This window comes from Balaenoptera borealis, assembly GCF_965194805.1.
Source record: "Balaenoptera borealis genome assembly, chromosome: 7".
Lineage (NCBI taxonomy): Eukaryota > Metazoa > Chordata > Mammalia > Artiodactyla > Balaenopteridae > Balaenoptera > Balaenoptera borealis.
In genome coordinates, this window is record NC_138864.1 from 109,843,427 (window position 1) to 109,869,097 (window position 25,671).

At 44.3% G+C, this 25,671-nt stretch overlaps 1 protein-coding gene across 3 annotated transcripts in view; it reads right to left on the minus strand.

Annotated features, from left to right (window-relative positions):
* PLXNA4 (plexin A4) overlaps positions 1-25,192 on the minus strand; it is a 608,610-nt gene extending 583,418 nt beyond the window's left edge. For 2 of the 3 annotated variants that reach the window (XM_082399134.1, XM_082399136.1), the window contains exon 1: positions 21,955-25,192. In XM_082399134.1, the coding sequence (XP_082255260.1) occupies positions 21,955-22,210 (256 nt within the window). In that variant the 5' untranslated portion in view covers positions 22,211-25,192. The remainder of the gene's footprint in view (positions 1-21,954) is intronic. The other variant, XM_082399137.1, reaches the window with a different exon arrangement.
* Positions 25,193-25,671: the final 479 nt, after the last annotated feature.

The following is a 25,671-nucleotide window of genomic DNA, read 5'->3' on the forward strand; positions in this document are numbered from 1 at the left end:
CTTTCAGCCCCCCTCCCTGACCTCTGGGGCCGGGAGGGGGGCCAGAGATGAGGACATAAAAATCTGAACCAGATCCAGGAAGCTTCTAGGTTAGTGAACACATTGATGTGCTGGGAAGGTGGCACTTGGGGAGGGCATGGGAGCTCTGCACACACACACGTGCACACACACAGAAACCTGGTCCTTCCATTTGGCTGCTCCTGAGTTGCATCCTTTATAATAAACCAGTAGTGGGGACTTCCCTGGCGGTCCAGTGGTTAGGACGCCACGCTTCCACTGTGGAGGGCCCAGGGAACTAAGATCCTGCCTGCTGTGTGGTGCAGCAAAGTAAAAAAAAAAAAAAGCCAGTAATACTAGTAGTAAAGCACTTTACTGAGTCCTGTGAGTCATTCTAGTGAATTATCAAGTGGAGGTCGAGGGGGGTGTCATGGGAGCCCCTGAACTTGTAGTTGGTAGGCACACCGTTTGTGGCTGTACCTGAGGTGGGGGACGTCTTGGGGGACTGAGACCTTAACCCTATGGAATGTGACAATAAAATCAAGTAAACAGTGTCAGAACTGAGTTGAACTGTCAAGAGAATCAGAGAATGGGTGTTGGAAAGGATACCATACATTTGGTGTCAGAAAAAAAAGACATCACACTTGCAAAATCACCAATGTGTACACCTTTGACCCACACAGAAACTCCGTTTCTAGGAATTATCTTACTGATGATACTTGCCAGCATGCAAAAGGATGTAAATACAACCTTATACATTTTGGCATTGTTTGAAAAAGCAAAAGAATGGAAGCGGCCAAATTGCCATCTATACGGGAACTGCTTAAATTGTTGAACATGCATACAATGCAGCTATTTAAAAAAAAATAAAAAAGATTAAAGATCTTTCTGTATTGACATAGAAAAATCTCCAAGATATCTTGTTAATTGGGAAAATGCAAGGTGCAGAACAGTGTTGATGGCATGCTATATCCTTTGCTAAATTAAAGAGGGATAAAGAAGATAGACTTGCGTGGACTTAGTACAGACACTTTTTAAGATCTCTGAAAGGATAAGCAAGGAACTAACAGCAACGGTGACCTGCTTGAGTAGGAAGACAGAACTGGGCACGTGAGGCACAAGGAAGGGAGAAAAGGACTTCCTGCTGATGGTTGAACCAGGTGAATGTAATACCTATTCCACTCATAGCAGGCCTGACCCCGATCCTATTCCACCCTCTCCCCATTTTACAGTTGATGATGTGGACATTGTGGCCCAAAGGGGCTCCCTGGTTCACCCAGCTCTCAGATCTGGTAGATGGCTGGTACAAGAATCCAAGGCCCTCAGCCCCAATCCAGGCCTCTTTCAGAGACACCACGTGACTCTGTGCCCATCTGGGGGAGGGCACAGCAGGGCACGGACCGTATATTTCAGTCACTGGAACCTAACAAGAGCGTTGGCACATGCTCACTATTTATTAAAAGTTTTCTGAATGAATGAATGTTGTGTTGTACTTCCTGTGAGCCCAGCCCAAATCTCTGGCTGAACTGATTAATTCATTAATCATGGCCTGAGAGTGACAACAATTTACATCACCCAACCGTGAGTTACATTTTCTCAGGGGCCATCAATGGTGGGGCTTTGGGTACCTCAGCAGAGGAAACATGTCTGGCGAAGGGGATCCTTTACCGCCCTCATTTCACCCCTCAAGTGAAAGGCCATAAGTAACTGCCCATATTGTAATTTCTTGCAGGATCGACCTACGTACAGAATAATAAAAGGAAGAAAATGATTAAATAAACATAGCAAACGTTTAGTATACGTCACATAGCACCCAGGAGAAGAGGAATGATTTATTTGCACTAGATCGCCCAACAAAACCAATGCCCACGGGACATGTCCTTTGAATTGTGTAGGCTAGAGTGGTGATTTGGTGGATTGCATCCTGCACACCTCCTTCTAGACCAAACTTATGAATTAAACTCCAAACACTGTTGCAAGGTAGATGGCAGGTGTGCCTTTATTCAAAGCCTGTGGTATGAAGCTCGTTAGCCTCATCCTCTGACTACTACCCCACCAGACAGACACGGCACTCACACTAACCAGGGGAGAGAACCCAGAACCCTCCAGAACATAACATCCGTAATGTGTGACAAACACAAGTTGTATCTAAACAGGTTGGGAGGCTTCCGAGGGAGCTAAGCTGAGTAAGATGATAAACACCTTGTGAAAGCAGACTGAGTAAGGCCATGGATGATGGATGAATGTTTGGTAAATCAAAGAGATCTGGGGCTTATGAGGAGAGAGCCCTGGTGGAGAGCTTTTGGTTACAAATTAGAGGCATGTTGGCTCCTGAGACTCAGCTGGGCTGGCTGCTGCATAGGCAGCAAGTCTATCAAAGGTGCCAGAGGGAGAACGGGTGCGCGAGATGAATGGAGATCAAATCCCATTATAACCAAGTCCATTACAAAGGAAATTTCACCTTCACAAAAATATAGCCAAGTCCCAGGCATCGGTCCATAATAATCGTATATTGTTCAAATAACCCATTGTGAAGCATGCTGTTCTGCAGGCCTTCTAGGTAATAGTCTCTAGTTATAACAACACTCTGGCACATCCCCACTTACCACATGATGAACTATTTGTGGTACATGACAATACATGAATTCCTTCCCAACCATCTGACTGTGGGAGGTGACTTTTGAGATGCTCTTTTGGAAGTTGATGTTTAGAAAAACTGCAAGAGGTTGGTCTTAAGAATCTTTACCTCATCTCTTAGTTTCCCATCAAACCAGCCACCTAGGTCTAATATCACTAGGAAGATTATTTAAAATGTTAGATGATCACCTCTGAATATGCACAACAAAAATATCTGATAAAACTCAATATCCATTCATGATTTAAAATCATAGTAAAATAAGGCTAGTAACTTCCTCAATCTAATAAATAACATCTGTCAAGAATAGATAGTGGACTTCCCTGGTGGTGCAGTGGTAAAGAATCCGCCTGCCAATGCAGGGGACACGGGTTCAAGCCCTGGTCTGGGAAGATCCCACATGCCGCGGAGCAACTAAGCCCGTGCGCCACAACTACTGAGCCTGCACTCTAGAGCCCGCGAGCCACAGCTACTGACCCTGCGTGCCTAGAGCCCATGCTCCACAACAAGAGAAGCCACCGCAATGAGAAGCCCGCGCACCGCAACGAAGAGTAGCCCCCGCTCGCCGCAACTAGAGAAAGCCGCACGCAGCCACAAAGACCCAACGCAGCCAAAAATAAATAAAAGAATAAATAAATTTATAAAAAAAAAAAAAGAATAGAAAGTAAATATCCGACTTAACACTGAGAACATTTAAATCATTCCCTTAAACATCTGGAATCAGATTAAATGCTCACTATGTCAGAGATTGCAAAAGCTAAAAGGTCTGGAAAATACTGTGTGCAGACAAGGAGGTGGAAAAATAAGAACTCTCCTATGGTGCTGATAGGAGTATATATTAGCATGACCCCTTTAATAAGAGTATTTTGGCAATAGTAAGTGAAGTTGAAGGTATACATATTCTTTAATTCTGCAACTCCATGGGCTCAAGGAGACATGCATAAAAATGTGTTTTGTTGCTTTGCTTTTAATTAGAAACAACATATATGTCCATCAACAGATATATAAATAGTGATATATTCTTACAATGGAGAAGTACATAGTAGTTTAAATGAAACAACTAGAGCTACGTGTATCAACATGGATCCACGGCAGAAAAATAAAAAGCAAGTTTCAGAAAGATACATGCATGGTACCTTTATATAAAGTTTTTTAATATAAATTTATTTATTTTATTTATTTATTTATGGCTGCGTTGGGTCTTCGTTGCTGCACGCGGGCTTTCTCTAGTTGCAGCGAGCAGGGGCTACTCTTCTTTGCGGTGCATGGGCTTCTCATTGTGTGGCTTCTCTTGTTGCAGAGCACAGGCTGTAGGCGCGCGGGCTCAGTAGTTGTGGCTCACGGGCTTAGTTGCTCTGCGACATGTGGGATCTTCCCAGACCAGGGATCGAACCTGTGTCCCCTGCACTGGGAGGCCGATTCTTAACCACCGCACCACCACGGAAGTCCCTATATAAAGTTTTAAAAGCATGCAAGGAGTAGGGCTCAGCACCAGAGGTCCAAGGTTAGTATATTCAGCCTCTACGAACATCTACGAACAAACAGGAACCCCACAAACACTTGTCCTTGAAACTGAGTGATTTGGGGGATCACTCCAGCCCTGAATTGGGGCTGAAGCAGGTTCACATTCTGTCTCTTGGATGACATCAGTGTCTTCGTTGGCTCAAACTGCTATAACAAATACCACTGACTGGGTGGGCTTAAGTAACAAACATTTCTTTCTTATAGTTCTGGAGGCTGGCTGGGTGCCAGTATGGTTGGGTTCTTGGTGGAGGCAACTCTTCCTGGTTCACGGATGGTCATCTTCTTGTTTTATCCTCAAAGGGCAGGGTAAGAAAGGGCCAGCTCTCTTCTTATAAGGATATTAATCCCATCATGGGGGCTTTATTCTCATGACTCAATCCTTTCCCCAAAGCCACACCTCCAAATACCATCGCTTTAGCAGCTTCAACATTAGAATTTTGGGGGGAACAGAAGCATTCAGTCCACAGCAATCAGCATCCACCCTTGACTCCTTGGGAATGACCAGAAATCTACTACTGGACCAGAAAAACTGCAGTGTAAAGGGAAACACAAGGACATCTTCCTTTTCCTCTTTTTTTCTCATTTGTACCTTCCAGTCTTTGACCTCCTTTTATCATCTGTTACACATGTATCTTTTAGACATCCAAGAAGCTCTCCCAGAATAGTCCCCCTCTCCCTACAATCAACAGAAATACTAGGAGAGCAAGGAAAATTTGTAAGGTCCTTGATGAGTGGTCACGTTATCTCACAGCCCTCAGCAGAACCTTGGAGTCTAAAGAAATTAACTTTAAGATGACCCAGTTCAACCTGCTTCCTCTCTGAGGTCCAGAGGGGTGACATGGCTTGCCCAAGGTCTCACAGCTAGTTAACTGAAAGAGCAAGACCCCAATTCAGGTCTTCTGTCATCAAGAATGGTGTTTCTACTGCACCACAGAACTCTACGATGTATGTTCATTATATAAAACCCAGAAAACATCAGCTTGAGGCCCCTCATCGCTGCTGGGGTTCCAAAAATATGAGGTCATGGTTTATGCCACTTTCGTGCTCATGGAGGATCATTTTCAGAATGCCTTCCCCCGGGGGCTCAAAGTCATGCGGGCTGGGATGGCACCCAAGCACACACTGTTGTGCATGCAGAATGACAGCCTCCACATTTAGACAATGACTCATCATTTTGAACGTCTCTGGGCTTGGAACAACTTGAAAGGGAGGGAGGGAAGGAAGGAAGGGAGGGAGAGAGGGAGGGAGAGAGGAAGGATAGTGATGTTGAAATCTCGGTGGAGTGTGTTGATGAAGACATGATGCTGCTAATGAAAGGCAAAAATGGATGTTTCCATTTCTGCCCACATCGGTTGATATCCAATTATCTGTAAGACTCTGGTAGCCAAGAATTGTTTTAACAAGGGAAGGGCTGAACTATAAATGTAGGAAAATATCTACAAACATCCCCAACTTGATTGCTTTCTGGGTGATTTTGATTTGTGAAGATCAGTGAGGAATACAAATCAGATATAAAAAGAAGTTAGCAGCCCACATCAATGGGTAAAACTTTCACATTGATCAGTGCTGCAAAGCTGGGAGAAATCTCCAGTCCCTAAGCCCCCAAAACTTACAATCTAATGCAGATTCAGAATCAAGATTTGGGACAAATTTAAGACATCTATAGAGAAACATACAAGTAAATGGTACTTAAAGAGAACACCATATTCTGGCACTGGAGAAAAGCAAAAAGGGTGATACAAGTGAGATGGGGTTAATCCAGAAGGACTTCCTGAAGAAAGGTGAGGTCTGTGCCATGAGATTTGGAAGGAAGGAAAGGCCTGATGGTGAGAAGGCAAGGAGGCAGACGTCCAAGGCAGGTGAATGGCTCTGCATATGCCCAGTGCAGCAGATATGGTGATGGCGGTTAAGTCTACATCAGCAAGATAAGGCTGTTTACATTCACTCATTTCTCTATAGACAGTGATCTCAGGAAAGAGTAAGGCAGGGACCCTCCATTCTACAGAGGGGGAAACAGGCTTAGTAGAGTAAGTGGTGTGCCCTAGGGCTCACAACCAACAAGTGGTAGAGCTCAGTCTTGAACTGAGGACTTTGGACTCCAACCAGAGGGCATCTGCAGTTGCCTTTAATGATCCTGATAGTCAGAAATAGAAACAAAGTGATAGTTTTTAAAAGAGCCCAGTCAGGTGCAGGCATAGGGTGAGGGAATGTGCTATATCCTTCCAGAGGACTCAACGGTTATGAATTTGACCTGTTTGATTTGTTGGTCAAGAGTCATGGAAAATGGATTAATGAGATCAAGGTCACAGTGTCCATGTCTCAGGAAGCAGGGCTGAGAACACAGCTGCAAGCCACTGTTCACTCAGGTACATCAGTTTGCAAAACTTTGGGGAGAGGGGCTAACAAATGGATGGATCTGCACAGATGGAAAAACACCTCCAACACCTACTTACCAATGGATTGTCCCAAGATCTTTTTGCACACAAAGATCAGCACAGCGTTAGTGTTAATTTGACATTAGACTGGACACTTAGTCTTTTTTCCCTGACAGACTGACTTCAGGAGCTTCCCACTGGAATCCAGCCACATCTCTGCACAGAGTCTTCCACACTTAAAGAGCGTCAGGTTCAGATTTGCTAAAATTTTACCCCTAATTAAAAAGGCCAGGGGAACAGTTGGTAAATACTTTGGGTCTAATTAAGTCTGACTGCATTATGAAATGGAATCAGTGTATTCAACTTTTTACATTTTGAAATTCCAAAGTGATCCTATGTTCTTCATCAGCCACAGAGGATAACCCTTTGCATGTGGAGCGTACAAACTGTTCTCACCAGCATGTCAACCACAAAATAAACCAATTCTCAGGCACTGCGAAAGAAGTTGTGTCTTATGCCTTAACTTTCTCCCTCCGCAGCACCATCATCCTCTACCCCCATGTACACGCAGGGGTCCTGGGCTCCCTTCTCTTCCCTTCTTGCATTTTCTCCCTTGTCAGTGGTTTTCAACCTTCGGTTCTCATTGAAATCACTGGGGAACTTTAAAAATCCCTATGGTTGGGTGCCATGTCCAGATATATTGATTTAGTTGACTTGGAGAATGGCCTGGTGTCAATTTTTCAAGCTTCCCAGATGATTCTAATGGGCAGCTAAGGTTGCGAATAACTGCAACTAAGTGATCTCATCCAGTGACTATGTTTTAGATCTCATCTATAGGTTATGACTTGCAAATTTAATCTCGTGTCCTGGGCTCTCTCCCAAGCTCCAGAATCATTCATTCAAACTTCCTACTGATACATCCACTTGGATATCTAAAAAGCTTTGCAACTTCTGCACATGTCGAAAGAAGAACTCTTGATTTCTCCTCACTTCCAACATGTTTTTCTTCCAATTGTAGTAAGTAACTCAAACCAAAAGCCTGGAAGCCATCCTTATTTTCTTCCCTTTCCTCACACCAAATTCACATCAAATTCATCATTTGGTTTGTTCTACAACCAAAGTAGATCTCATATGCATTATGGTAGGCAGCTTCCAAGATGGTCCCCAATGATTCCCACTTCCTGATACTCATACCCTTGTGCAGTCCTCTCCCATACTGTCCCAGGTTGGTTTGTACAACCAATAGCATATGGCAGAGTTGATGATATGTTACTTCAGAGATTAGGATATAAAAAGACTATGACTTCCATCTTGTTCTCCCACCAGCACCCCGACTCTGAGGGAAGCTAGCTGCAAACTGCCATGTTGTGAATAGCCCTTGGAGAGGTCTATATGGTAGGAAACAGAAGCCTCTGGCCATCAGGCAGCAAGGGATTGAGCCTTCCAGCAACCACATGAGTGAGCTTGAACGTGGATTCTCCAGCCCAGTCAAGCCTTGAGATGGCCTTGAGGCAGCCCCAGATGTAAGCTTGACTATTGACCCTGAGCCAGAGCCACTCAGACAAGTTGCTCCTAGACTCCTAGCACTCAGAAACTGTGTGATACAAGTGCTGATTGTTTTAGGTTGCTAAATTTTGGAGTAATTAGTTATATAACAATAGATACTATACTTATACACATTTTTGTGTCTCCTGGCTACTGTGCTACTCCAAGCTACCTCCATTTCTTATCTGGACTAATGAAAGTCTCCCAGCAGGTCTCCATTTTTCCACTTCTGCCCTCCAACAATCTGTCATCCTCATTTATAGTCTTCAAATAAACTTAGTTCAGATCCCTATCCTGTTTAACACCTTTAATCATTTCCTATTTGACTTCGGAAAAACCCAGTTCCCCACAATACTTCTTCATGATGATCCCAATCTGTATCGCCAACTTAACCTCATGCCTCTCTTCCCATTTCTTATTGTGTTCCAGCCACACTGGCTCTTCATTTTACATAAAGACCTTTGCTTTTCTTTTATGGTTAGATGATCTTGGGGGGAAGTGGGACATTTTTAATATTAAGAGAACAGGATCCTGGCAACATTACTCAAAACAGAAATGACTTTTTGCTACATCTCTGATAAGTGTTCGTCAAGCTTCGAGGCCAAGTAATGTAGCGTGGAAAAAGAATAGGTGCTTTTGCTTCTGGCAATATGTTGGGATAAACAAGGAGAGAATACCTTCCCAGTACAGAACAACTAAAAATTCTGGATAAAACATAAAACATATTTTAAAGTGTGGCCGAGCTGGCAGGAGAATAAGGAGTACAATCAGAGGAATTAAAGATAAGGAAGCACAATTCAATGGGGATAACTAAGCTACAAAGTCATTTTCCTTGTGGGAATCTCTGAATTTCCTGGTGGTCTAGGGCCATACATATAAGAGACAAGAGAAAAAAAATCCTAGGTCCCAAGCAAAATGGGACTTTTATTAGCTGGGAAGTCTATAGGGTGATACCTTAGTTGCCCCATCAAAGATTTACCTGGCTCAGACTTGACCCTTAGAGTAGGAAAGTGGCAGGAAAACAAACATTTCCCCTAATTTTTCCTACCACAAACTAATATTTATGAGTATTTAGGGCTAGAAGTCACACCACCTGTGGGGCCAGAAGGAAAAAATAGAGAGTGCCAAACTTAGTTTAAAGTTGTCCTCGATTGGACAGTGCTCCAAACACCTGGTAGAAGAAACACAAATTCTCTCCAAGAAAATTCTCTCTGAAAATTCAACTCAGGCCTCTTGTTATTTTCAGAAATGAACAGCAAAATCACTAAATACATGGAGTACAAGCCAATATTAGTAAGAGTCAACAGAAACAATAAATTGCAGAATCAGACTCATAGAGCCTGCAGGTATTAAATGATTAAAGAAAAATTTTTAATAAGTAGGTTTAACATGGTTAAAGAAATGAGGGAAATTATAGTAATCCAAAGGAGCAAAAGATTAGCAAAGCTGAACAAACCTATTTTAAAGAACCAAATATAACTTCATGAAATAAACACTATGATAAATGAAATTTAAAACACATTGGATGAATTAAACAGCAGGTTAGACACAGGAAGAAAAATGTACCTATTAGACTGGGGGAAACAGCTAAAGAATTATCCAGAATGCATCAGCCAAAAAGGTGAAAAATATAAATAAGATGTTAAGATACATGAATGAGAGAATGAAAAGATGCAACTTAAGTATAATTGAGGTTCCAGAAGATGTAAATAGGGAGAAAAGAATGAAGAAATATTTGAAAAGAAGATGGCTTAGAATTTTCCATAGTTGACACCACTTCTCAGTTTCAGGGAATCTAACCTATTCCAAGCAGGACACATCATAATGAAGCTATAGAAAACCAAAGTCAGAAAGAAGATCTTAAAAATAGCCGGGGTCGGGGGGGAGCCTGAGGTGGGGTGGGGAAACACTATTAAGGAACAATGATTAGGCTGACAGCTGACCTCAACAGCAACAACGAAAGACAGAAGTCAATAGAATTATATCTTCAAAATGCTGAGAGAAAATCGCTGTCAACTCAGAACTGTATTAAATACAAGCATTGAAACTATATTTCAAGAACAACAGGAAATACAGAATTTCCAGATGTACGAAATCAGAGTTCATTCAGTACAACAGACCCTCAATTAAAGCAATATCTGAACTAAAGGATATACATTAGGAAGACAGAAAATGATATCAAAAAAAAGGACAAAAAGAAAGAAGGACTGGTGAGCAAAAAGAAAGAGTAAACTTGTATGTAAATAAAAATAAATATGACTGTATGAAACATAAGTATCTGATGTGTGGGATTAAAATAAAATCAAGCTAAAAAAAGAGAAAAAGAAAAATATTGCATTCATGGAGTTTAGTTTCTAATGGGGAGAAACTGAAAACCAGCAATCAGCAGAGTTTAAAGAAAAACAAAACAAAACAAAATAGATCATCCGAACAGTGACGAGTGCCACACAAAGAATTTAAATAGGATGATATGCGAGCCTAAGACTTGGGGGCCACTTCAGACCTGGTGATGAGGGAAGGTGACATTTAAGCTGAGACCTGAATGACAGGAAGGAGCCAGACACATAAAGTCACAGGAAACAGAATTCCAGGCAGAGGGAAGAGTTAATGCAAAAGTCCCATATCTGTCTGACTCAATTTCTCTGAGCTTCAATTTCTTCACCTATAAAATGGGGATAATATTTTCCTCCTATTTGTTGTGAGGCTTGAATGAGCTTTTTAAAGTACTTTAAAATATTTGAATTATCATACATGATAATTTTATTGAGGCAGCCTAATTTCCTCTGAAGAATACAGATTTTAGACTAGCCAGACCAAGACTTAAATTCTTGGCCTGACAATGCCTGTGTGAACACTCTGAGATCCGGTGTCCTTAGATGGGAATGGTGTGGTTGCCATAAGGATGAAAGGGTGAAACATTCACACAGAGCCTAGTACTGTGCCTGGCTCAGAGAAGAACTCCGTAACTATTAGTTTCCTTCCCTTCTCTCTGCTAAAATGTTACCTTTTCTGTAAAGGCTCCAATGGCCTCCTCATCCTCACCGATTCCAGCCAGAATTTCTCTCTTTTCTCTGTTTTCCCACAGTTCTTTATCTGTAAGTATCTCTCAATGACTCCAATTTTTTTGTTTTTCCATTTCTCCCAGGGGTCTGTAAAAGTCATTCCACAGACTTTATTCTATCCATCTTTTACCCTTCACAGTACCTAACCTAGGATCTTGCGTATCATAGGTATTTAATGTTTAAATGAGTGGAAGAATAAACATATGAATTAGAGTTGGAACATCTCCACCACCAGGGAGCAGCTATTTCACAAAGCAGCTAATTGCATGGCTATTGCTGTTTAAAACTTTTCTCTCCATAGTGGCTGTATCAATTTACATTCCCACCAACAGTGCAAGAGGGTTTCCTTTTCTCCACACCCTCTCCAGCATTTATTGTTTGTAGATTTTTTGATGATGGCCATTCTGACCCTGTGAGGTGATACCTCATTGTAGTTTTGATTTGCATTTCTCTAATGATTAGTGATGTTGAGTATCCTTTCATGTGTTTGTTGGCAATCTGTGTATCTTCTTTGAAGAAATGTTTATTTAGGTCTTCTGCCCAGAAGCTAATACAACACTGTAAAGCAGTTATACTCCAATAAAGATGTTAAAAAAAACAAAACAAAAAAAAACTTTTCTCTCATATCAAGTCAAAATCTGCCAGTGGTAGGTTTTCATACAAAAGGCCCCCAACAAAATCACATCTCTGGTATCCATATATTGATACTGTCTCCTCCCACCTTGACCTTGGGCTTGGCCATATGACTCACTTTGGTCAATGGGACAAACATGGTGCCAGCAGAGGCTTGGTAAGTCATTGTGCCTTGGGCTTGCCCTCTTTGATCACTGCCATCAACATGCAAGGAAGTCCAATTTTGCCCCCTTGAAGATGAAAGACGATATGGTCTGAAGGACCCAGCTAAACCCAGGGCCTTGCCAATTCACAATAGGACTGTAGTCATATCAGCCCAGGCAAAACCAGAAGAAGAACCAACCAACTGATCCATAAAATTATGAGAAATAATAAATCATTGGATTAAACTAGTACATTTTGAGGGTGGTTTGTTATACAGAAACACTTGCCCTCCTGGCAGTGCACCTCTCACACAGAATGCAATCCCATTAGTCTAGATGCTCTGCTTCCATCTATGCGGCAAAGTCAGTTCCAAGTGGTTTTTTTTAACATCTCCATCACTTGGTAGTTTGTATGGCACTCAGCGTCATAAATCCCAGGCTTTTTCTCAGAAACTGTTGTGAACCCACATCTTCCAAATCTTGCACATGAAACTTGATACATTTGAACCTATGTGTGGTTTCCTATTAAAATGATCATGATAGTTTTGGCCTATTGGGGGCTATCTAAAACTGAATTCTACATAGCAATGGACCTCTTATTGTTAACTTCAGTGGTCAAGTCTCAGTCTTCATCTTATTGATGTATCAGCAGCATCTGACCTAGTTGATCTCTCCTTCTGGGGATGCTTTCTTTCCTTGGCCTCATGGGAATCCCTCTCTCTCGGTTCGCATTCTATCCCCTTGGATGCTTCTCCATCGTTGCTGGGTCCTTGGATTTCTTCCCTTTTTTATGTACCCTCACTCCCTAAAGCCATCTGTAGGCTGAACCACTCCCAACACTATTTCTCCAGTCCTAATTTCTCCCTGACTTTCAGACGCCTGTATCCAACTGCCTACTGAATATCTCTAATTACAGAATGTGTGTCTTAAATTTAATCGATCCAAAATAGAATCCTTAGCTTTCTACCCCCACCTCTTCCAAAACTCCTTCTCCCCACGTCCATAAATAGTGACTCTAGTCTCAATGTTCCTGACTGCTCAGTCCAAAATCTTTGGAGTCACTGACTGCCCTCCCACATTCCATGTCTGATTGATCAGAAGATCCTTACAACCCTACCTTCAAATGTCTACAGAATCCTACCATTTTCACTACCTCCATCACCCACACCCTAGTCTAAACCACCACTGTCCCTAACCTAGACTATTAGAATAGCCTCTTGTTTGGTCTCCCAGCTTCCACCCTTGACCCCCCACAGTAACCTGTTCTGCATATGGTAACCAGAGTAACTGTAATTCCTAAGTCAATCATACCTCTCAACTGCTCAAAATCTTCCAGTGGCTTCCCATGTCACTGGAGTAAAATCCAAAGTCATGACCATAGCCAGAACGCTCTATGAGATCTGGCCTTAGCTACCTCTCTGACCTCACCTCCTACAATTCTCACCTCCACTCTCTCCACCACCACCACAAGTGGCCTTCTTGCTGTCGTACAAACGCTCCAAGTATACAGGAGAGTCTTTGCATTGCTCTTCCCACGGCCTGAAAACACCATTCTCCTGAATCTTAGCTGGTGCTCTCTTCTGCTCAAAGTGCACCTTATCAGGGAGGCTTTTCTCTGAGATCAGTGATTACTCCCATCACAAGCCACTTGGTATCTCTTCTTACCCCACCCGATACTTTGGTCCATTTCCCTCACTAGTATGCAAGCTCCACAGAGCAGATGCTTTGTTTCGTCCCTGCTGTATCCTCAGTGCTAGAACCAAACCCAGCCCAGCCTAGGTGTTCAGTATCAGTTGAATAAATGAATTCACTATCTCTTCTAGCTTTGGACCATCCACAAATTATATATTTGTCCAAGACATTTATATTTTTACATAGGCAAAAGGATACAACCAGAAAACAAGCTCTGTGGTACAAGCAGTGGAGGTCATAGTCTTACAGATGAATAACACTAAGTCTAGATTATGGAGGGCCTTGCATGACCACCCAGAATCTGGATTGTTCACCACAGGATATGGGATGCCATTAGAGGTTTTTAAGATTTTTAGGTGTAAACTGATAGAATCTGACTTATAAATAACTTTTATTGCAGACATTTAAAAAATCCTACTCAGATCAATTTGGAAGCAACTTGACACTTTCCTTTTTTATTAACTGGATTTCAGAACGTGTTGACAAGTATCGTTCATTTTGAACAGTCCTAAGTAATTCTCTGGATCAAGGCAGGGACCAGCGGGTCATTTGCGAACAGACGCCTGTGGCTGTGAACAAATAGATTTTTGCATCTGGGTCTTTTGACCACATTTTACACTTATAACACATGTACTTCTTCTCTAACACCTGTGCACAACTATATATAGCATACAAGGAATGGTGTTTTCATATCATACATGTAGGTTCTTGCCAGAGCTTTCTTCCGAGCCAGCGAGTCTGAGAAAAAAGCTGAGGGAACAGAGTGGAAGTTGTACCACGCACACCAGACTCCAGTGAGCTCACACGTGTTAACCAATATACCGCCCGACAGCCGCCTGCTTTGACAGCTGCAGGGGAGCAGCCGAGACAACAGGAGGCTTTGCCGGGCGGACAGGCTCGTGGTTGAGAAGGGAGCAGTTGAGGCCATGCGGAGCATTTGTTCATTAACTTCCTCAAAGTCAAGTGGAAAACAACGGTGGCTGGAGCAGAGGCCCTGAGACGCTGTCATCGGTGCCTCCGGCCACAGCGGCCAGCACCCCCGGGGCTGGCGGGCGGCGCTCCAGGGCTGGGAAGGGCCCTCGGGAGGGAAAGGCAGAAGTGGCCCTTCCTTACTGCTGCTCCCAGAGAAGGCCTTCAGCATCCACCCACCCTGCAGGAGCTGGAACCAGAATCGGTTCCCTAATGTAACTAGGAGTGTTATTTACAGTTAGTTTCCCCCTATTTGAACTGCATCTGCTCTTGCTTCTAGTTTTCTCACCTCTCTTCCAGAACAGCATCGAATCCTTCATCCCTTGACACGCACTCACTCTCTTTCTCTCTCCCGTGCCCCCTCCCCCTCTCTCTCCCTGCCCTTTGGTCCTCTCCCCTCCCTCCTCCCCTGCCCCTCCCCTCTCCTCTCCTTCTACTGCCTGGCTTCTCTGGGTGAGTCCCTCTCTGGGATCCCCTGCCCTTGCTTATTTATTCCTTACACCTGAGCCCAGATCTCTGGCCACACCAGCAATTCCTGTGTTACTGGTGCAAGGTTATGTATGTGGTTTATCACAGAAACAATTCATACTAAGGCTAACTATTCTGTTGATGTGCAGGCTTTAGTAGCTGAGAAACCTTAAGAAGACTTACATACGTGATACACCGACACACATGCTGAAGGAATTCAGAGAAGGGAGAGAGCCATGGTGGGTAATCCCCAACGGCCCCTCAGAGCAGGTGGGCTTTGAGTATTGCAGGAAGACTGAGTGGCCTGAGGAAGCTGGTTCTGGGACGTAGCGAGCTTAGAGTGCTGTGCACTCTCTTGGTGCTGGGCCCCTCCTCTGTGAATCGTGTTCAGGCTGGGGGCTGCGGAATGATTTGCGGGAATTTGCTCAACTCCCCAGGTCACTCCCAATATTTGTCCCCTCCCATCAGAAAAGACAGGAGGCCAGAGAGGGAGAAATCAACAGGTCTGGAGCAGCACACAGTTCTGGGTTGCCATGGCAACCCCCTTTCCACACAGCGCCCTGCCTCCTCACCAAATGTTTATCCCAGAGACACTTAAGAGACATGGAATAAGCCCTTAGACCCTGCCCGGCCCCAGGAATACCGCCTCCCTTCCCTGCCCACTCCGGTCTAGCCATAGCCAGGGGCCGCGGAGAGGAGGGAGGGCACAAAGCTTCGTTTCAAGGAAAAGATGGAGATGACCCTTCAGCTACAATTTCCCCAGTTTCCCTCACCTGAACAGTTGAGTGGTACAGGGGTGGGGAGCTGTGATTTCAGGAAGCTGGAAAGAACAGGAAGCAATAAAACCCGTATATATTAAAACCTACACATTTTACAGACTAAGAAAACTGAGGCCCAGAGAGAAGAAGTAGGGGCAGAATATGAACCAAAACCATATTTATCTATAGCTTATTTTCATTCTTAACTATTAAATAATTTTTTTTAAAGGCTCAGTTAAAGACATTCTTTAATTAGAGGGAAGTAGACGTAACTAGCTTTTTGGATGGTACCAGGAGTGTGAACTCTAAAATAGTTACCAAAAAGATAGCCGAATAAGACTGTCCTTGACCTTCATATGCGAAAACCTAGGCTTCTGGGGGCCCATTTGGGTTCTTTCTCTATTCCAAGTCACTTTTACCTCAGAGCCTACATGGATTGGCAAAACTGATTTTCCTCTCCATCAGGACAGCTTTAAAAGTCACTGGTCAAGGAACAGTACTGCTCTTCATTGGTAAGATTCTTATTTTACTTATTCACACGTTTCACAGTAGTCCTAACATAGTTCTAATTACAACCTTGAGGCCAAGTGTAGCACGCCTGAGAACAATGACTCATCCGTGATATCACAGGTAAATGGACAACAAAAGTCTGCCCCTGTGCTCATGGGACGACTTACCTAGTTAACTCATTGTCCTTAGAAGAGGGTATTTTTCCCAAATGGAAGGCAAGTCATTTACGCAGGAGAAGAGTTTTTAAGTTCACTGATGTAACATTCCTTCTGTTGTGTTCTCCATTAATGAAAGTTTTTCTTTTTCTTTTTTTTTTTTTAATATTGGAGCATAGTTGATTCACAACATTGTGTTAGTTTCAGGTATACAGCAAAGTGATTCAGTTATACATATACATGTATCTATTCTTTTTCAAATTCTTTTCCCATTTAGGTTATTACAGAATATTGAGCAGCATTCCCTGTGCGATACAGTAGGTCCTTGTTGGTTATCTATTTTAAATACAGCAGTGTGTACACGTCAATCCCAAACTCCCTAACTATCCCTCCCCGCCTTCCCCCCTGATAACCATAAGTTCATTCTCTAAGTCTGTGAGTCTGTCTGTTTTGTAAATAAGTTCATTTGTATCATTTTTCTTTTTTTTAGATTCCACATATAAGTGATATCATATGATATTTGCCTTTGTCTGACTTACTTCACTTAGTACGATAATCTCCAGGTCCATCCATGTTGATGCAAATGGCATTATTTCATTCTTTTTATCCATTAATGAAAGTTTAATTATTAACATCTGGCATTTGAAAAAAATCAGTCCTGCATAATGGCACTCTTCATTTCCATTCATTCTTTCCTGTCTTTGGTGAAGCTCACTGTCGAGCTTCAGCGCAGATCTTTCATTAGCATTTCTTATGAGGTTCTGGAGATTTTACAGGCGAAACTGATAACTTCTTAAACTTTTATGCAAATAAGTACTCAGAATGCTTGCCATGTTTAGTCACTACCATGCTGACAACTAAGTCAACTCTACCATTTTCATAGGGTCACGGGAAGTCTGGACATCCAGTGACCACAGTGAGCATGCAGAAACTAAGAGCCAGCACTTTACAACATCAAAAGCGCTTTCCAAACATTTGCTCATCTTATGATAAACTTCTCCAGACCAGCTAGACTGAGAGACACAAACAGGTCTGTGTCTTGGCTATATTCCAGCCCTGGTCCTTATCATAATGCCTGGTATGTCGGAAAGGTTTTATCAGTTTGGTTGAATGAACGGATGCCTTCCCTGAACCATTCAGTGGAGATTCAAACTTAGAGGTTAAGAGGTAGCTGGTAAGTATCACAGTCCGGATATAAGGACAAATCTTTGGCTACTAATAAGCTTTCCAGGCTCCTAGTAGACCATTACCTTGTTAGATAAAAAAAAAAAGGGTGGGGGGAGGGTGTTAGCACCAGCAGCCCTTTTTGGGGGAGGGAACAGTAGGAAAAATGGAGTCTGTTGTTTGGTTTACAAAGAGTGTAAATGTCTCAGCTGGCAGATCCTAGGGATTATTTACCAGATACAGCATGGTAACACGTGAAGATGGAGCCAGAAACATGTTAGGCCCAGGCCCGGCACTGTTCTTGCTGCCTACTTTGCACTGTTGCTGTGAGCATTAAATGAAAATGCATTGATGGTTAATTTTACGTATTGCCTTGGCTAGGCTGTGGTGCTCAGTTGTTTGGGTGAACATCAGTCTAGATGTTGCTGGAAAGCTATTTTTCAGGTGTGATTGATATTTAACTCAGGAGACTTTGGGTAAAGCAGATCACCCTCCATATGTGGGTGGGTCTCATCCAATCAGTTGAAGGCCTTGAGAGCAAAGACTAAGATTTTCTGAAGTTCTCCTCAAGACTGCAACACACAAAATGTGCCTGAGTTTTCTAGTCTGTTAAGGAATTCAGACTCAAGACTGCAGCATCAACTCTTCCCTGAGTTTCCAGCCTGCTGGCCTGCCTTACAGATTTCAGACTTGCCAGCCCCTGCAATCATATGAGCCAGTTCCTTAAAATCTCTCTCTCTAGATAGATAGATACAGATATAGCTATAGCTATAGATATATAGATAAATGGTGTGCGTGTGTGTGTGTGTGTGTGTACTACTGGTTCTGTTTCTATGAAGATCCCTGATTAATATAGTGAGTCAAGCAAGCCCCCACCCAGCCCCTGACAGAGAAAGCACACAAATGTACATTCTCTTTCATTACCTTCCCTGAATCTAGCTCCGTCTTCCTATCAAACGTATGAATGCCTGCCTGCAAGATGCCAAATGGGGCAAAGATCCAGCAACATCAATGACCTTCCCAAAGTCGTGACCGGTCCATAACAATATTAGGATCCAAATCTCCATCTTCTGACTCTTCATCTGTTTCTTCCTCTCCTTCCTGGTACCAACCTGCCTTTGCATCCCTAATTCACCCAGATGCTGTGCTCATTTAACCCTGGAAATCAGAGGTTGCCTCTGGCAAGAATGGAGCCCAGTCACGGGGGTCACAGTTACACTTTAACCTTGGATACTGACTTGGGATTTCTCTTCATCCTGCCACCAGAAAGCATTTCAGTGAGAGCTCAGCTATCTCAGTTTGTATCCACACTTGAAGCCCATCACGCAGTGAGCTGGGCCCATAGCCAAGTATCACTACTGTGACATCTGCCTCTAAGAGCCTGTGTCTCTAGCACTTTTTTCTTGATTTTTTTTCTTGTTTATGTTCAACCTGTCTGTCTGTGGTCAGTTAGCTTAGTCACATAGCCAGTGTTAAAAAAGACTCATATAGTAAAGGATTCTACTCTACTGTATAATTACCAACTGCAAAGTTTGGGGGTGTGGGTGTCCCAAGACCACCCTGAGGTTCAATAATTTACTAGAAGAACTCCTAGAACTCACTGAAAGCCATAATAATCACAGTTATGGTTTATTACAGCTGAAGAATGCAGATTAAAATCAGCCAAGGGAAAAGGTGCATAGCACAGAGTCGAGGAAAGTTCCACATGCAGAGAGCTTCCATGGAGCTGTGAATAGCGTTAACTGTTCCCAGCAACGATGTGTCACGTATGCACAGAGCATTGCCCACCAGGGATGCCCACCTGAGCCTTGGGGTGCAGAGTTTCCACTGGGATCCACGGCTAACTGCCATCATGGCTGACCCCTCTGGAGGCAGAGTGGATACCACATGGCCCAACGCCCTCATCGTATACCACGTTGTCCTGGGAGGCTCAAGGTCCCCAGGTAAAAGAAAGACACTCTTATCAAGTGGGACATTCTAAGGGCCTCGCGATCACTTCCCAGCAGCTGAGGGCAAAGTTTAGACCTTTCTTTGGGTAAGCTTCCTTTCTTCACTATACAACCCCTTTCCCCGGCACCCATGGTGTGTCAGGGGGTACCACTCAACTCTGGAGTATTCTACAGCCACCTACCACATTCCTAACTCTGACTTGTCCTCTGGAAAGGAAAGTTTCTTGTCTCAGGGGACCAGGAGAGGGACTGGGGATGACTCCATGCTGGCCATCCCTACTGTGGACACTTAATGGGATGGCAGGTCAACGTGAGGTCCACCAGGGGGTGCTCTGGCTTGTCCCTTGGCCTCCTTCACTGGAACACTCAGATGGGGGTTAGCTCCAATTCTGGGGTTAGCCCAGGATCATTCCTGTCCCAGTGAACTAACCAACTCATTCCTTTCTGCCTATTATAACCCCAGCTCAACAGACAATGGCAACCTCACTCATGTACAAATGCCTCTTCTTTCAACTGCCTAGCTTTCCACATTTGTTATGTCAGAAGTAATTCAACAAATTTGTAAAATCTACACATTACTGACATTAAGTGGTAAAACCACTTAAGTTTTACAAGTGAAGACCCCAGAACACCTTGGGGGCTCAAGACAGGCACCCCTTTTCCCACGTGTAAGGGAGAGAATCCAGACTAAGAAGAAGACAGCTGCAGGGAGGAGGATTTTAGCCACATGAGAAAAGCCGGAACTGATGGCAACTGAGACAGGTGAGGCGAGGGAGGCCGTGAGGGAGACCGGTGGGTGAGCCATGCGTGCGGGTTCTGCCCTACAGGCCCCACGCAGGCGTGAATAAGCAGGTACGAACACCCCAAGGGTGGGCGCTGGGCATTACTGGCAAGGTGTGGGGGCTCCTGCAGCCCCAGCTAAGCACTGCCTGGCATCCTCAAGCGAGCCTCCCCTCTGCCTCAGGAACGGGCACCCAGGTGAGGTCACCTTCCTGGTTCCCTCCGTCTCACAACTAACGAAAACAGGACCTGCCCCAAGTCCCACCCTCCAGGGCCCTGGAAGGGAAGCAGGGAATCCACTTTGCTAACTGGAACTAAGGTGTTACAACCAATAAGATCGGCAAGTAACACTGTCCCTTTAACAAGGGCCCCAGTGCCTTCACTCAAAAGAGACCAGTGGCAGAAAAGACGTTTTCACTTTCATAAGTGGCTTCCTTAGCCTAGCACCAATGCTGCCCACAGAGCAAAGAGACGCAACGCAGCTGACCAGCACAACACCTTTATGCCATCTCATGATCCTCCAAGAATCATGCAGACATAAAACACATTAAAGAGATTCTGTAAGGAACCTGGGTTTGCCATGTTTCAGATGTAGCAGAATCTGATTCTAGAAGCCCGGAGAGGCCAGCTTACCCCTGCCTTACCCCAGCCTTACCCCAGCTATGTCCCTCTGCGGCAAATTGGGTCTCTCCTCCCTCTGCGTTCCCACAGAACCCCGCTTGAGCAGACCCAGCCCTTGTGTCCCTCTGCCTGGCATTATCCTGTGAAGTTTGGGACAGGGAGAGGACCTTGTCTTTTTCATCTCTGAGTCCTCCAGTGCTTAACAGGTCAAAATGGAATTGCCAGCACCCTCCCTGGGCCGCACCAGCCGTGGTTCTGATTCCCAAGCTATAGGAAAGAGGGCTGCCATGTTCTCACCTCCTGCCTAGGTCAGGCCCACCTCCACTCACTTCTAGAGTGGGGAGAGCATGTGGGTGACCTAGGGAAAGGCCAGGTGCACAGCCCCCAGAAATAAAATGCAAACCGTGACAATCTGTGAAGACCGGATCTTCAGGATTGAAATCTCATCTTCCCAAATAGTGAAGGGGCCAGCTGATCAGAGACACCTGTCCCCAGGGGTGCCCTGACAGCTGAGTTCAACACTGCCTCCCCCCTATTACCATGGAGGTAGCAACAGCTAATATCCAGGGGTCAGGAGGACCTGGCACAGGATTGAAATGTACTTTACACAGATGATTACCTTTCAAATGGTCCTATTAATCATCATAACAAAAACAAGCAGTCGACTGGAGTTCCATTCCTGGTTCCTGTGTCCCAGGGGCCGTGGACTCAGTCCTCCTCTGCCCCACCTCGAGGGACCAGGAACCAAAGCTAGACCTGGCTGCTGCTAAGACATGCCGTCCACATTTTCATCTCCACTCTGTCACCAATTATCTGTGACTTTAAGCTGACTAACCTCTTCCCCTCCGATTACTTCTCTCTAAAATGGTAGTAAACCAACTCCCCAGAGGCGTTCTCTAGAGGAGCAAGGTGACACATGCCAAGAAAAGCCAGGCACACCTGCAGACGCAGCACGCACTATTTTTATGTCTTACCTGAAACCGACTGTCTCTCCACGGAGTCTGCTGTGTTGGCTTTTCTGCCCATAATATTTGTGGTCGGATCATGTCTGTATTTAAACCAAACACAATATTTAAGCCACCAGAAATAAGAAAACAAAGAGGGGAAAATTCCATCACATACTTTCTTGGTTTTTTTTTTTTTAAGTCTATTCATCCAGATGGTGATCATTAGCAGCATCGCCTGTCTGCACCTGTTACTGTTTATGTAACAGACCCCACCTATAGGCATGTGCTCGGAACCTTCTGGATGAGCCTAACAAGTGATGCTACAGGAACAGACACAACCTATAGCTCTGGGAATCACCGTTTAGTTCTTTGGTAGAGATAAGAATAGAGCTCTTGGCACTACAGGGACCTGCAAAGTCGATGACAGCTTGGCCTGAAAGCCTCAGGGACTCACATCCCTGCCTTCGATAAAGCTGCTTCCCACCCTGAAGGTACGTCCCTGCTTATAGTGAAATCAGCCCCATCAGCCAGTTGGTGTTTCCTAAAAATCCCCATGCCAGGGCCCCACTCGAGACCTACCAATCTGAATTCTTTGGAGCAGTGCCTGGGAAAACATCTATTGGGCTGGCCAAAAGGTTCATTCGGTTTTTTCCGTAAGATGGCTCTAGTAATACTTAGTTGTCTTTAACTTCATTCGAAACAATTTTGTTAGATTGTATGTGACAGCTGTCATATCAATGTGCATTTTAAAAAAGACTTATCAAAATTAGTGAATTTTTGTGCAGCCATTTTAAGATTGAAGATGGAAGGAAAAAAGCAACATTTTCAGCATATTATGCGTTATTATTTCAAGAAAGGTAAAAACGCAACCGAAACGCAAAAAAAAATTTGTGCAGCATATGGAGAAGGTGCTGTGACTGATCGAACGTGTCAAAAGTGGTTTGCAAAGTTTCGTGCTCTAGATTTCACACAGGATGATGCTCCATGGTCAGGTAGACCAGTTGAAGTTGATAGCGATCAAATCGAGACATTAATTGAGAACAATCAACGTTACACCACGCGGGAGATAGCCGACAGACTCAGAATATCCAAATCAAGCACTGAAAATCATTTGCACCAGCTTGGTTATGTTCATGACTTTGATGTTTGGGTTCCATGTAAGTTAAGTGAAAAAACCCCATCTTGACTGTATTTCCGCATGCGATTCTCTACTTAAACGTAATAAAACGTTCCGTTTTTAGAACAAATTGTGACACGCGATGCAAAGTGGATACTGTACAACAATGTGAAATGGAAGAGATCGTGGGGCGAGCGAAATGAACCACCACCAACCACACCAAATGCCGGTCTTCATCCAAAGAAGGTGATGTTGTGTATATGGTGGGATTGGAAGGGAGTCCTCTATTATGAGCCCCTTCCAGAAAACCGAACGATTAATTCCAACAGGTACTGCTCCCAATTAGACCAACGGAAAGCAGCACTTGATGAAAACTGTCTGGAATTAGTCAACAGAAAACCCATAATCTTCCGTCAGGATAATGCAAGACCACATGTTTCTTTGACGACCAGGCAAAAACAGTTGCAGCTTGGCTGGGAAGTTCTGATTCATCCGCCATATTCACCAGACATTGCATGTTTGATTTCCATTTATTTCGGTCTTTACAAAATTCTCTGAATGGAAAAAATTTCAATTCCCTGGAAGACTGTAAAAGGGACCTGGAACAGTTCTTTGCTCAAAAAGATAAAAAGTTTTGGGAAGATGGAATTATGAAGTTGCGTGAAAAATGGCAGAAGGTAGTGGAATAAAAGGATGAATACACTGTTCAATAAAGTTCTTGGTGAAAATGAAAAATGTGTCTTTTATTTTTACTTACAAACCGAAGGCACTTTTTGGCCAGCCCAATGTTTTAAACACCCATGTGATTCTGACACTGGGTTGAGCTTTGGGTCTTCTGGACTGAAAGAAGCTCAAGGCTTTGAGTGGAGACCTTGGTTCTGTTCCAGGCTTGGTGATAAATTCCTGTCCTTCCTGTATAACTCTGGGCAAGCCACTGTCCTCTGGGCCTGACAGTCTCTCAAATAAGGATACTGGACTAGAATAAGTGATTCCTGCTTGTGTTCCAGGAGCCCTAGGGTTTCCTTGGAGGCTCCAGAAGTTTCTAAATGGAAAGTGGTAGAAATAGAGTAGTTTGGGCTCTGGGTTCCCTGCCTCAAGAGTTAATCACAGGGCTGCTAAAAATCTATTGACAATGGTCTGACATTAAGCAAGAGCAAGTGGGAACATCTGCCTGGGACACAGGAAATACACAGCCCTGGATGTGTTCAAGGTGGCTTAAATGAGCATGATTATTCCAGAAATCACATTTTTAAAACGTGAATCCCTGAGGGAGTCAGGATTTGGACTGCGGGACCTTGAGAGTAGTTATCACTTCATTTCTGGGAGCCGTGATTTCCTCACCCTTCAAAGGAACGGGTAAAACTGGACTCCATTTAGGGGGTCTCACATTTTGCCATTCCAGAGGTGAACACAGTCTGCCTTGCGTCCGCCCCCCTACACCGCGAGCAGACAGGACCTGTGCCTAGAACCAGGCTGAGTCAGCTGACCCCCCCCCGGGAACCCACTGCACAGCCTTGACCTCATTATCATTTGCTCTGGAATGAACTGTGTCTTCCCAAGTGCATAAGCTGAAGCCCTAACCCCAAGGTGATTGTATTTGGAGGTAATTAAGGGTAAATGAGGCCATAAGGGTAGGGTTCTAACCTGATAGGATTGTTGACCTTGGAAGAAGAGACACCAGCGAGCTCTCTCTCCACACGTGCATGCACCCAGGAAAGGCCATGTGAGGACACAGTGAGAAGGTGGCCGTCTGCAAGCCAGGAAGGAAGTCCTCACCAGAACCCGGCCACGCTGGCACCTGATCTCTGATTTCCAGCCTCCACTGTGAGAAAGTGCAGAAACTGTGAGAAAATAAATGTCTGTTGTTTAAGCACCCCCAGTCTGTGGTATTTTGTTATGGCCGCCCCAGCTGAGACACCATCACACCATGACCAGTTGAGTTCCTCGGCCATGGTCACTTGAAGCAGCCCACAGCTGTGTGTGCATGGCTCATTCTGCCTCATGGCAGCTACTTCATCATAAGAAAGTCACTTGCTCTCATTTAGAGTGTGTGTCTTTTCTCCCACACTAATATGCAAGCTCCCTGGGGGCTAGGGGCTTGACATCCTTTTTCTTTCTTATCTGCAAAACTCTCACAAGGTCGGCCTGCCAGATATTTTACCAGAAGAATAAAGAGACCCTCCAGGAGGGGACGGTCAGGAAGATAGCGGAAGAGTAAGACGCGGAGATCACCTTCCTTCCCACAGATACAGTAGAAATACATCTACACGTGGAAATGCTCCTACAGAAGAACACCCACTGAACGCTGACAGAAGACGTCAGACCTCCCAAAAGGCAAGAAAATCCCCACGTACTTGGGTAGGGCAAAAGAAAAAAGAAATAACAGAGACAAAAGAATAGGGACGGGACCTGCACCTCTGGGAGGGAGCTGTGAAGGAGGAAAGGTTTCCACACACTAGGAAGCCCCTTCATGGGCGGAGACTGCGGGTGGCGGAAGGGGGAGCTTCGGAGCCACGGAGGAGAGCGCAGCCACAGGGGTGCGGAGGGCAAAGCGGAGAGACTCCCACACGGAGGATCGGTGCTGAGTAGCACTCACCAGCCCGAGAGGCCTGTCTGCTCAGCCGCCA